Below are 12543 nucleotides of genomic sequence, written 5' to 3' on the forward strand. Positions count from 1 at the left end.
TCTCTCACACTCTCTCTCACTCACTCTCACTCTCTCTCTCACTCACTCACTCTCTCACTCTCTCTCTCACTCACTCTCACTCTCTCTCACTCACTCTCTCTCTCACTCTCTCTCTCCCTCTCTCACTCACTCTCACTCTCTCACTCACTCTCACTCTCTCTCACTCATTCTCTCTCTCACTCACTCTCTGTCTCTCACTCACTCTCACTCTCTCACTCACTCTCTCTCACTCTCTCCCTCCCTTTCTCTCACTCACTCTCACTCTCTCTCTCACTCACTCTCTCACTCACTCTCTCTCACACTCTCTCTCACTCACTCTCACTCTCTCTCTCACTCACTCACTCTCTCACTCTCTCTCTCACTCACTCTCACTCTCTCTCACTCACTCTCTCTCTCACTCTCTCTCTGTCTCACTCACTCACTCTCACTCTCTCACTCACTCTCTCTCTCACTCTCTCTCCCTCTCTCCCTCACTCACTCACTCTCACTCTCTCACTCTCTCTCTCTCTCTCTCTCTCACTCACTCTCACTCTCTCATGTGACTTGTTAGTGTTACAAGGTCTCAGGTGTGAATGGGGAGCAGGTGTGTTAAATTTGGTGTCGTCGCTCTCACACTCCATCATACTGGTCACTGGAAGTTCAACATGGCACCTCATGGCAAAGAACTCTCTGAGGATCTGAAAAAAAGAATTGTTGCTCTACATAAAGATGGCCTAGGCTATAAGAAGATTGCCAAGACCCTGACACTGAGCTGCAGCACGATGGCCAAGACCATACAGCGGTTTAACAGGACAAGTTCCACTCAGAACAGGCCTCGCCATGGTCGACCAAAGAAGTTGAGTGCACGTGCTCAGCGTCATATCCAGAGGTTGTCTTTGGGAAATAGACGTATGAGTGCTGCCAGCATTGCTGCAGAGGTCGAAGGGGTGGGGGGTCAGCCTGTCAGTGCTCAGACCATATGCCGCATACTGCATCAAATTGGTCTGCATGGCTGTCGTTCCCAGAAGGAAGCCTCTTCTAAAGATGATGCACAAGAAAACCCGCAGACAGTTTGCTGAAGACAAGCAGACTAAGGACATGGATTACTGGAACCATGTCCTGTGGTCTGATGAGACCAAGATAAACTTATTTGGTTCAGATGGTGTCAAGCGTGTGTGGCGGCAACCAGGTGAGGAGTACAAAGACAAGTGTGTCTTGCCTACAGTCAAGCATGGTGGTGGGAGTGTCATGGTCTGGGGCTGCATGAGTGCTGCCGGCACTGGGGAGCTACAGTTCATTGAGGGAATCATGAATGCCAACATGTACTGTGACATACTGAAGCAGAGCATGATCCCCTCCCTTCAGAGACTGGGCCATCAGGGCAGTATTCCAGCATGATAACGACCCCAAACACACCTCCAAGACGACCACTGCCTTGCTAAAGAAGCTGAGGGTGAAGGTGATGGACTGGCCAAGCATGTCTCCAGACCTAAACCCTATTGAGCATCTGTGGGGCATCCTCAAACGGAAGGTGGAGGAGCACAAGGTCTCTAACATCCACCAGCTCCGTGATGTCGTCATGGAGGAGTGGAAGAGGACTCCAGTGGCAACCTGTGAAGCTCTGTTGAACTCCATGCCCAAGAGGGTTAAGGCAGTGCTGGAAAATAATGGTGGCCAAACAAAATATTGTCACTTTGGGTCCAATTTGGACATTTTCACTTAGGGGTGTACTCACTTTTGTTGCCAGCGGTTTAGACATTAATGGCTGTGTGTTGAGTTATTTTGAGGGGACAGCAAATTTACACTGTTACACAAGCTGTACACTCACCTCTTTACATTGTAGCAAAGTGTCATTTCTTCAGTGTTGTCACATGAAAAGATATAATCAAATATTTACAAAAATGTGAGGGGTGTACTCACTTTTGTGAGATACTGTATATGAGCAGAATATTTGTTTGTGAAATAAATGAAAACAAATGTTGATTACGTTTTTTTGGGGGAGAACGGGTTGGCTTTGAATAAAAATTTAGGAGGTAACGTTTTGTTTTTTTTAAAAAAAAAAAGAATCTGTTTAAAAGAATCGCGCGTATTACATGTCTTTCAGACATAACCCTTTAGGAGGTAAAAATTATTAAAAGAGCTGTTTAAAAGAATCCGTATTACACGTCTTCCAGAAACATAACCCTTAGGAGATAAAAATGTTTAAAAAGTGCTGTTTAAAAGAATCACACGTATTGCATGACTTCTAAACATAACTGTTAGGAGGTAAAATGTTAAAGTGTTGGTTAAAAGAATCGCACGTATTGTTTAAACTAGAAGACAAGTTTTTCGCAAGATGTCTTCCAATCTCTGGATAAAGCAGGAATGAGGTTAAAAATGATTCAGCTCTCTCTCTCAATACACTCCACCCATCCACACGTGTTTCACCGGCAGACAGTTTCTGTAGATCTCGTAAATTAATCACTCTAGCAGACTGTTTTGTGTGTGCACCTAATTATGAGAGAGAGAGAGATTCATGTATTTCCTGGGGTTTGCTGACCAGAATGCTTACAATGTGTTTACGTTAATGAATTAAGGGACAAGTCGTGCATTTCCGTGTTTTACGACTCCTACCAATGTGTACATTTGTGGTTTAAGTCAGTGGTTTTCAAAGTGGGGGCCGCGGCCCCCTTGGGGTCCGCCAGGGGGCGCCAGGGGGGCCTCAACAATTTGGTGTGAAAAATAAATTCTCACTCTCAGACAACCACACACACACACAGACACACACACAATCAATTCCTAATGTAATGTAATGTAAAGATGGAAGATGTAATTATTAATAAAAAAGGGGATATATTCAGAAGTCTGTATTTTTAACGTGTTTTAAAGACATCTTGCAAAAGGGGGGCCTCGGTCAAATGTTAATGCCATTTGGGGGGCCTTGCCCTGGAAAAGTTTGAGAACCCCTAGTTTAAGTGAATCTTTGTTTCTGAAATAACTTTTGTGGTAATTATCAGTTTGTGTAACTAATCTATCAGAAATCTATCAGACTAGACCTGGTGTCTGAATGTGGTAGATGTATTAGAATTGTAGACATTTTATGCATGTGTGTGTGTGTGTGTGTGTGTGTGTGTGTGTGGCTACCTATGTGTATGATTTGTGTAATCCTTCTGTCAAGAAATGAACAGATAACATTCATTGGCTACGTTGTTGAGAAAAACACTGTGATGTGTAAAACATTTCTAAAGTCCTTCAAGGCTGTATGAGGACGTTGTTCTCTTTTACTGAAATAAAAAACAAAACCATCGGTGTTATTCATTCTGGAGACTGAAGTGACAATATGTCTGAAGAAAATTAAAAATATTTCTTACATAACCTACTTTCCAAACAAGGTACTTAAAGGGTAAAAAAAAAAAAAAAAAAAGTTTATCGTTGTATTATTGCTATGTATTATGTCTAACACATAGACTCATTACAACTAATAATTATACATCCATTTTCCAAATTGTTTATCCTACACAGGGTCAGGGTAATCATTATTCATAATAAAGTGAGCATTTTCATTTAACAATATCAAGGTCAAACTAAATAAATAAAAACTGAACTTAATTTCTCTACACACTATGGCAGCACCTGACTTCACATTTATATAAAACTACAGGAAATAAAGATTATGTATAGCTGATGAAGCTTCTTGCTGTATTCACATAGATTCCCCCTCCCCACTACACCCCCCCCCCACCACCACCACCCACTGTGTGACCAGGTTTGTTCAATTAAGAAGTACAAGAAATCAACTCCCTTGATCTCATTTTGGTTTAAAGCCAAATTTCACAACAAAATTTTATTTGAATATTTTTGCTACATTTAAAAATCATATGAGTTTAGAATTCAGTCAAGGCAAAAAATGTAAATATAATATTCATAATTATGTGCAACTACATGAGAACTAAAAGGACACTGGTCTCCAAATTGCTGAATGATTTAGTTAAAAATGAGCAAAGAACGAGCCAAGCTGCCCAAGTTAAACATTTATTAGAGAGTTTGAAAGTACATTTATTTAAGTTTGAAAGCACAAAGGTGGAGTTGTTAACTGAACTTTACATCGATTTCAAGGAACAGAAAGACATAGAAATTGTGAAAATATGAACATGTGAAAGATTAACCCATCTTTAAGCCCCTTCCTCTTCTTCCTCTTCATCAAACTCGCCCTCCTCTTCAGCTGTGGCATCCTGGTACTGCTGGTACTCAGACACAAGGTCATTCATGTTGCTCTCTGCCTCAGTGAACTCCATCTCATCCATTCCTTCTCCTGTGTACCAATGCAGGAAGGCCTTTCTCCTGAACATGGCTGTGAACTGCTCCGAGATGCGCTTGAACAGCTCCTGGATGGCTGTGCTGTTGCCAATGAAGGTGGCAGCCATCTTAAGCCCTCTTGGTGGGATGTCACATACAGCTGTTTTGACATTGTTGGGGATCCATTCCACAAAATAGCTGCTGTTTTTGTTTTGCACATTGAGCATCTGCTCATCCACCTCTTTCATAGACATGCGGCCCCGGAAGATAGCAGCCACAGTCAGGTAGCGGCCATGGCGTGGATCACACGCCGCCATCATATTCTTGGCATCAAACATCTGTTGTGTTAGTTCAGGCACGGTGAGCGCACGGTACTGCTGGCTCCCCCTGCTGGTGAGTGGGGCAAAACCAGGCATGAAAAAGTGCAGACGAGGGAAGGGCACCATATTGACAGCCAGTTTTCGCAGGTCAGCGTTGAGCTGCCCAGGAAAACGGAGGCAGGTGGTTACACCACTCATGGTGGCAGAAACAAGATGGTTGAGATCGCCATAAGTGGGAGTTGTGAGCTTTAAAGTGCGGAAACAGATGTCATAAAGTGCTTCATTGTCGATGCAGTACGTCTCGTCAGTGTTCTCCACCAGTTGGTGCACAGACAGAGTGGCATTGTAGGGCTCCACCACAGTGTCTGAGACTTTAGGAGACGGCACAACACTGAAGGTGTTCATGATGCGATCGGGATACTCCTCACGGATCTTGCTGATGAGCAGCGTGCCCATGCCCGATCCGGTGCCCCCACCCAAGGAGTGAGTGAGCTGGAAGCCCTGTAGGCAGTCACAGCTCTCAGCCTCCTTACGCACAACATCTAGCACCGAGTCCACCAGCTCAGCACCTTCAGTATAATGGCCTTTGGCCCAGTTGTTTCCAGCACCACTCTGACCTGTGAAAAGCAGGACAATAAGGCTAAATTACAACATAAAGGCACCAAAAACATGCCATTTTGAACAGTTAAAGTGATCTATATGTGCTTAATACATGCATTACTATCCAAAAGAAATTTTTTTGCAACTTTCTAGATACACCTTAAGAAATATATGTTGTATACATTGGTTGTGGCCTACATATCTAAAATGAGAAAAATCTAATATTCAATTCTTCATTCAATGTCACCTTGCATTTCTTCCCTCATTTCTCTAAATTTGCATTCTATTGGGGTAAACTGGACCCTCTGCTTGCATTCATCCACTCATTCAGCGTTGCTTATGAGCATAACAAAATGTGGCCCGGACACAAGATATAATAAATAAAAAGTTGCGCTCATGTTGGCCAAAATATTACTTTAGGGCAGATATTTTACATCTGTATCCAGCCGTCTCCCCCCACCACCAATTAGAAGAACATTTTACTTCAGTAGCACTTTAAAGGCCATGTAAGAAATACCTAGTTTACATTCAGGGGTTCAACAGGACAGATGAACAGTCTTACAATATTTTGAAGGATTCTGAAAAGTAAAACTTTGCTCATTCATGTATTTAATCATTTAGGAAGTCCTACATCTTACTTTCTCAAAAACTCCCTGGATATCCCAGATCTCTCCATAACCCCTTAAAAACAAAGACCCATGCAACCATGCACTGTGTATGTGTGACAACAGATTGTCTAAAAAGGCATTAGGTAAGTTGTTTGCACAATATTGAATTACTGTGAAGGATCTGAAGACAATATGTAAGGGAATGGGACTTATTTCAGAGTGAAACTGCATATTTGGGTTTGGGTATGGAGATTAGCAATCAGAATTTGACTGGCTTACAGAAACTGGGCATGTCTTTGCAAACAGTATTTATTATTATTTTTTTAATTATTATTATTATTTTTTTAGTCATCCCACCATTTAGCCAAAATTCAGAGGCAGGGGAAAAACCTAAACAAAAATAAATAAATAAATCACAATGTGATCAGTACACCCGAATCATGCACAATGTGACAAAGGAGATGAGCAAACAAGGATAAAAAAAAAAAAAAAAAATCATTTTTATTTTAATCATTAAAAATGAAATGAAATATAAATGTCACCCACCAAACACGAAGTTGTCTGGTCTGAACACTTGGCCAAAAGGACCAGATCTTACAGAGTCCATGGTCCCTGGCTCCAAGTCCACCAGTACAGCCCGGGGAACATACTTTCCACCTGTTTCACCACAGGACACACGTTCACTACGGCCAGTTAAGCATTTAAGGTGAGTAATTAAACCGTAAGCTTATTTGGACACAAGGTGAAGCTATGAATAGCCGGGTTTACCAGTGGCTTCGTTGTAATACACGTTAATCCGCTCCCGCTGCAGGTCGCTGTCACCGTAGTAGGTACCGGTCGGGTCGACTCCGTGTTCATCACTGATCACCTCCCAAAACTACAACAGCATCAAATTACAAAACCAGTCCGTTATTATAGTCAACGGCAGCAATTTCAAATACAAACAAACAAACAAAAAAGAAGCTATTGACCTAAACCCTGAAATAAATCATCCACGTCGTAGTTAACGTTCAGTTAAACAAGAGGAAAGTAGCTTAAATACTTAACCCAATAATATTGTCTAATGTCTAATATTCTTGTTGCTAAGTAACCCAGACATTTCCAACGACCACTTTTTTCCTTTGAAGTTAACCAACTAATAAAACTAAAGGGTAAGAGTTGTAATAATATTCATGTTTTAAACTTACTTTTGCACCAATTTGATTCCCACACTGACCAGCTTGCATGTGAACAATTTCCCTCATTTTGTTTTGAGAAGCGTTTACAAAACACAAACCGTGACCTCAAACAAACTCGTCTGAACACTCATAAGCGTGTTGTATCACGGACTAAAAATGCGTTCCGTCTCTATAGTGACGGGAATTCTGAATTCTGTTTTTGTGAATCAGATCAGACTCAACTCAGCTCATCAATAAGAGCCGACTCTTTCGACTCCAAATGCCTCAATGACATTTTTTTCGAGATTGGTGAAGGTTGTTCTTTGTCCAACTATGGCTGAAATTGTTTAATGAAATCTAACTCCACCCTCCAATTAACAAAAAACAAACAAAACTTTACATTGCATTCTATACTGTACAATGCATTTGAATAACTGTTTCAGCAAGGGACCACACATGTACATCCATAAAAACACTAAGCATCCCTGCACTGTTGTTGTGTTCTGTCTTTTATTTGAGTCTGATCTGATTCACAAAAACAGAATTCAGAATTCCCGTCACTATAGAGACGGAACGCATATTTAGTCCGTGATACAACACGCTTATGAGTGTTCAGACGAGTTTGTTTGAGGTCACGGTTTGTGTTTTGTAAACGCTTCTCAAAACAAAATGAGGGAAATTGTTCACATGCAAGCTGGTCAGTGTGGGAATCAAATTGGTGCAAAAGTAAGTTTAAAACATGAATATTATTACAACTCTTACCCTTTAGTTTTATTAGTTGGTTAACTTCAAAGGAAAAAAGTGGTCGTTGGAAATGTCTGGGTTACTTAGCAACAAGAATATTAGACATTAGACAATATTATTGGGTTAAGTATTTAAGCTACTTTCCTCTTGTTTAACTGAACGTTAACTACGACGTGGATGATTTATTTCAGGGTTTAGGTCAATAGCTTCTTTTTTGTTTGTTTGTTTGTATTTGAAATTGCTGCCGTTGACTATAATAACGGACTGGTTTTGTAATTTGATGCTGTTGTAGTTTTGGGAGGTGATCAGTGATGAACACGGAGTCGACCCGACCGGTACCTACTACGGTGACAGCGACCTGCAGCGGGAGCGGATTAACGTGTATTACAACGAAGCCACTGGTAAACCCGGCTATTCATAGCTTCACCTCGTGTCCAAATAAGCTTACGGTTTAATTACTCACCTTAAATGCTTAACTGGCCGTAGTGAACGTGTGTCCTGTGGTGAAACAGGTGGAAAGTATGTTCCCCGGGCTGTACTGGTGGACTTGGAGCCAGGGACCATGGACTCTGTAAGATCTGGTCCTTTTGGCCAAGTGTTCAGACCAGACAACTTCGTGTTTGGTGGGTGACATTTATATTTCATTTCATTTTTAATGATTAAAATAAAAATGATTTTTTTTTTTTTTTTTTTTATCCTTGTTTGCTCATCTCCTTTGTCACATTGTGCATGATTCGGGTGTACTGTTCACATTGTGATTTATTTATTTATTTTTGTTTAGGTTTTTCCCCTGCCTCTGAATTTTGGCTAAATGGTGGGATGACTAAAAAAATAATAATAATAATTAAAAAAAATAATAATAAATACTGTTTGCAAAGACATGCCCAGTTTCTGTAAGCCAGTCAAATTCTGATTGCTAATCTCCATACCCAAACCCAAATATGCAGTTTCACTCTGAAATAAGTCCCATTCCCTTACATATTGTCTTCAGATCCTTCACATTAATTCAATATTGTGCAAACAACTTACCTAATGCCTTTTTAGACAATCTGTTGTCACACATACACAGTGCATGGTTGCATGGGTCTTTGTTTTTAAGGGGTTATGGAGAGATCTGGGATATCCAGGGAGTTTTTGAGAAAGTAAGATGTAGGACTTCCTAAATGATTAAATACATGAATGAGCAAAGTTTTACTTTTCAGAATCCTTCAAAATATTGTAAGACTTTTCATCTGTCCTGTTGAACCCCTGAATGTAAACTAGGTATTTCTTACATGGCCTTTAAAGTGCTACTGAAGTAAAATGTTCTTCTAATTGGTGGTGGGGGGAGACGGCTGGATACAGATGTAAAATATCTGCCCTAAAGTAATATTTTGGCCAACATGAGCGCAACTTTTTATTTATTATATCTTGTGTCCGGGCCACATTTTGTTATGCTCATAAGCAACGCTGAATGAGTGGATGAATGCAGGCAGAGGGTCCAGTTTACCCCAATAGAATGCAAATTTAGAGAAATGAGGGAAGAAATGCAAGGTGACATTGAATGAAGAATTGAATATTAGATTTTTCTCATTTTAGATATGTAGGCCACAACCAATGTATACAACATATATTTCTTAAGGTGTATCTAGAAAGTTGCAAAAAAATTTCTTTTGGATAGTAATGCATGTATTAAGCACATATAGATCACTTTAACTGTTCAAAATGGCATGTTTTTGGTGCCTTTATGTTGTAATTTAGCCTTATTGTCCTGCTTTTCACAGGTCAGAGTGGTGCTGGAAACAACTGGGCCAAAGGCCATTATACTGAAGGTGCTGAGCTGGTGGACTCGGTGCTAGATGTTGTGCGTAAGGAGGCTGAGAGCTGTGACTGCCTACAGGGCTTCCAGCTCACTCACTCCTTGGGTGGGGGCACCGGATCGGGCATGGGCACGCTGCTCATCAGCAAGATCCGTGAGGAGTATCCCGACCGCATCATGAACACCTTCAGTGTTGTGCCGTCTCCTAAAGTCTCAGACACTGTGGTGGAGCCCTACAATGCCACTCTGTCTGTGCACCAACTGGTGGAGAACACTGACGAGACGTACTGCATCGACAATGAAGCACTTTATGACATCTGTTTCCGCACTTTAAAGCTCACAACTCCCACTTATGGCGATCTCAACCATCTTGTTTCTGCCACCATGAGTGGTGTAACCACCTGCCTCCGTTTTCCTGGGCAGCTCAACGCTGACCTGCGAAAACTGGCTGTCAATATGGTGCCCTTCCCTCGTCTGCACTTTTTCATGCCTGGTTTTGCCCCACTCACCAGCAGGGGGAGCCAGCAGTACCGTGCGCTCACCGTGCCTGAACTAACACAACAGATGTTTGATGCCAAGAATATGATGGCGGCGTGTGATCCACGCCATGGCCGCTACCTGACTGTGGCTGCTATCTTCCGGGGCCGCATGTCTATGAAAGAGGTGGATGAGCAGATGCTCAATGTGCAAAACAAAAACAGCAGCTATTTTGTGGAATGGATCCCCAACAATGTCAAAACAGCTGTATGTGACATCCCACCAAGAGGGCTTAAGATGGCTGCCACCTTCATTGGCAACAGCACAGCCATCCAGGAGCTGTTCAAGCGCATCTCGGAGCAGTTCACAGCCATGTTCAGGAGAAAGGCCTTCCTGCATTGGTACACAGGAGAAGGAATGGATGAGATGGAGTTCACTGAGGCAGAGAGCAACATGAATGACCTTGTGTCTGAGTACCAGCAGTACCAGGATGCCACAGCTGAAGAGGAGGGCGAGTTTGATGAAGAGGAAGAAGAGGAAGGGGCTTAAAGATGGGTTAATCTTTCACATGTTCATATTTTCACAATTTCTATGTCTTTCTGTTCCTTGAAATCGATGTAAAGTTCAGTTAACAACTCCACCTTTGTGCTTTCAAACTTAAATAAATGTACTTTCAAACTCTCTAATAAATGTTTAACTTGGGCAGCTTGGCTCGTTCTTTGCTCATTTTTAACTAAATCATTCAGCAATTTGGAGACCAGTGTCCTTTTAGTTCTCATGTAGTTGCACATAATTATGAATATTATATTTACATTTTTTGCCTCGACTGAATTCTAAACTCATATGATTTTTAAATGTAGCAAAAATATTCAAATAAAATTTTGTTGTGAAATTTGGCTTTAAACCAAAATGAGATCAAGGGAGTTGATTTCTTGTACTTCTTAATTGAACAAACCTGGTCACACAGTGGGTGGTGGTGGTGGGGGGGGGGGGTGTAGTGGGGAGGGGGAATCTATGTGAATACAGCAAGAAGCTTCATCAGCTATACATAATCTTTATTTCCCGTAGTTTTATATAAATGTGAAGTCAGGTGCTGCCATAGTGTGTAGAGAAATTAAGTTCAGTTTTTATTTATTTAGTTTGACCTTGATATTGTTAAATGAAAATGCTCACTTTATTATGAATAATGATTACCCTGACCCTGTGTAGGATAAACAATTTGGAAAATGGAAGTAATTATTAGTTGTAATGAGTCTATGTGTTAGACATAATACATAGCAATAATACAATGATAAACTTTTTTTTTTTTTTTTACCCTTTAAGTACCTTGTTTGGAAAGTAGGTTATGTAAGAAATATTTTTAATTTTCTTCAGACATATTGTCACTTCAGTCTCCAGAATGAATAACACCGATGGTTTTGTTTTTTATTTCAGTAAAAGAGAACAACGTCCTCATACAGCCTTGAAGGACTTTAGAAATGTTTTACACATCACAGTGTTTTCTCAACAACGTAGCCAATGAATGTTATCTGTTCATTTCTTGACAGAAGGATTACACAAAACATACACATAGGTAGCCACACACACACACACACACACACACACACACACACACATGCATAAAATGTCTACAATTCTAATACATCTACCACATTCAGACACCAGGTCTAGTCTGATAGATTTCTGATAGATTAGTTACACAAACTGATAATTACCACAAAAGTTATTTCAGAAACAAAGATTCACTTAAACTAGGGGTTCTCAAACTTTTCCAGGGCAAGGCCCCCCAAATGGCATTAACATTTGACCGAGGCCCCCCTTTTGCAAGATGTCTTTAAAACACGTTAAAAATACAGACTTCTGAATATATCCCCTTTTTTATTAATAATTACATCTTCCATCTTTACATTACATTACATTAGGAATTGATTGTGTGTGTGTCTGTGTGTGTGTGTGGTTGTCTGAGAGTGAGAATTTATTTTTCACACCAAATTGTTGAGGCCCCCCTGGCGCCCCCTGGCGGACCCCAAGGGGGCCGCGGCCCCCACTTTGAAAACCACTGACTTAAACCACAAATGTACACATTGGTAGGAGTCGTAAAACACGGAAATGCACGACTTGTCCCTTAATTCATTAACGTAAACACATTGTAAGCATTCTGGTCAGCAAACCCCAGGAAATACATGAATCTCTCTCTCGCTCATAAATTAGGTGCACACACAAAACAGTCTGCTAGAGTCATTAATTTAAGAGATCTACAGAAACTGTCTGCCGGTGAAACACGTGTGGATGGTTGGAGTGTATTGAGAGAGAGAGATGAATCATTTTTAACCTCATTCCTGCTTTATCCAGAGATTGGAAGACATCTTGCGAAAAACTTGTCTTCTAGTTTAAACAATACGTGCGATTCTTTTAACCAACACTTTAACATTTTACCTCCTAACAGTTATTGTTTAGAAGTCATGCAATACGTGTGATTCTTTTAAACAGCACTTTTTAAACATTTTTATCTCCTAAGGGTTATGTTTTTGGAAGACGTGTAATACGGATTCTTTTAAACAGCTCTTTTAATAATTTTTACCTCC

At 40.8% G+C, this 12543-nt stretch overlaps 2 protein-coding genes across 2 annotated transcripts; one reads left to right on the forward strand and one right to left on the reverse strand.

Moving 5' to 3' along the window:
• Window positions 1-3974: 3974 nt before the first annotated feature.
• LOC128625628 (tubulin beta-4B chain-like) lies at window positions 3975-7203 on the reverse strand. The gene is made up of 4 exons (XM_053654112.1): window positions 6970-7203; window positions 6551-6659; window positions 6329-6439; window positions 3975-5191 (listed from the first exon to the last, which is right to left on the reverse strand). Exons 1-4 carry the CDS (start codon window positions 7024-7026, stop codon window positions 4131-4133), a joined length of 1338 nt encoding a protein of 445 aa, XP_053510087.1. The 5' UTR covers window positions 7027-7203; the 3' UTR covers window positions 3975-4130.
• Window positions 7204-7506: 303 nt separating this feature from the next.
• Window positions 7507-10663, forward strand: LOC128625627 (tubulin beta-4B chain-like). The gene is made up of 4 exons (XM_053654111.1): window positions 7507-7665; window positions 7976-8084; window positions 8196-8306; window positions 9447-10663. Exons 1-4 carry the CDS (start codon window positions 7609-7611, stop codon window positions 10505-10507), a joined length of 1338 nt encoding a protein of 445 aa, XP_053510086.1. The 5' UTR covers window positions 7507-7608; the 3' UTR covers window positions 10508-10663.
• The last annotated feature ends 1880 nt before the right edge of the window (window positions 10664-12543 follow it).

Source organism: Ictalurus furcatus, chromosome 22 (genome assembly GCF_023375685.1).
Source record: "Ictalurus furcatus strain D&B chromosome 22, Billie_1.0, whole genome shotgun sequence".
Classification (NCBI taxonomy): Eukaryota; Metazoa; Chordata; class Actinopteri; order Siluriformes; family Ictaluridae; genus Ictalurus; species Ictalurus furcatus.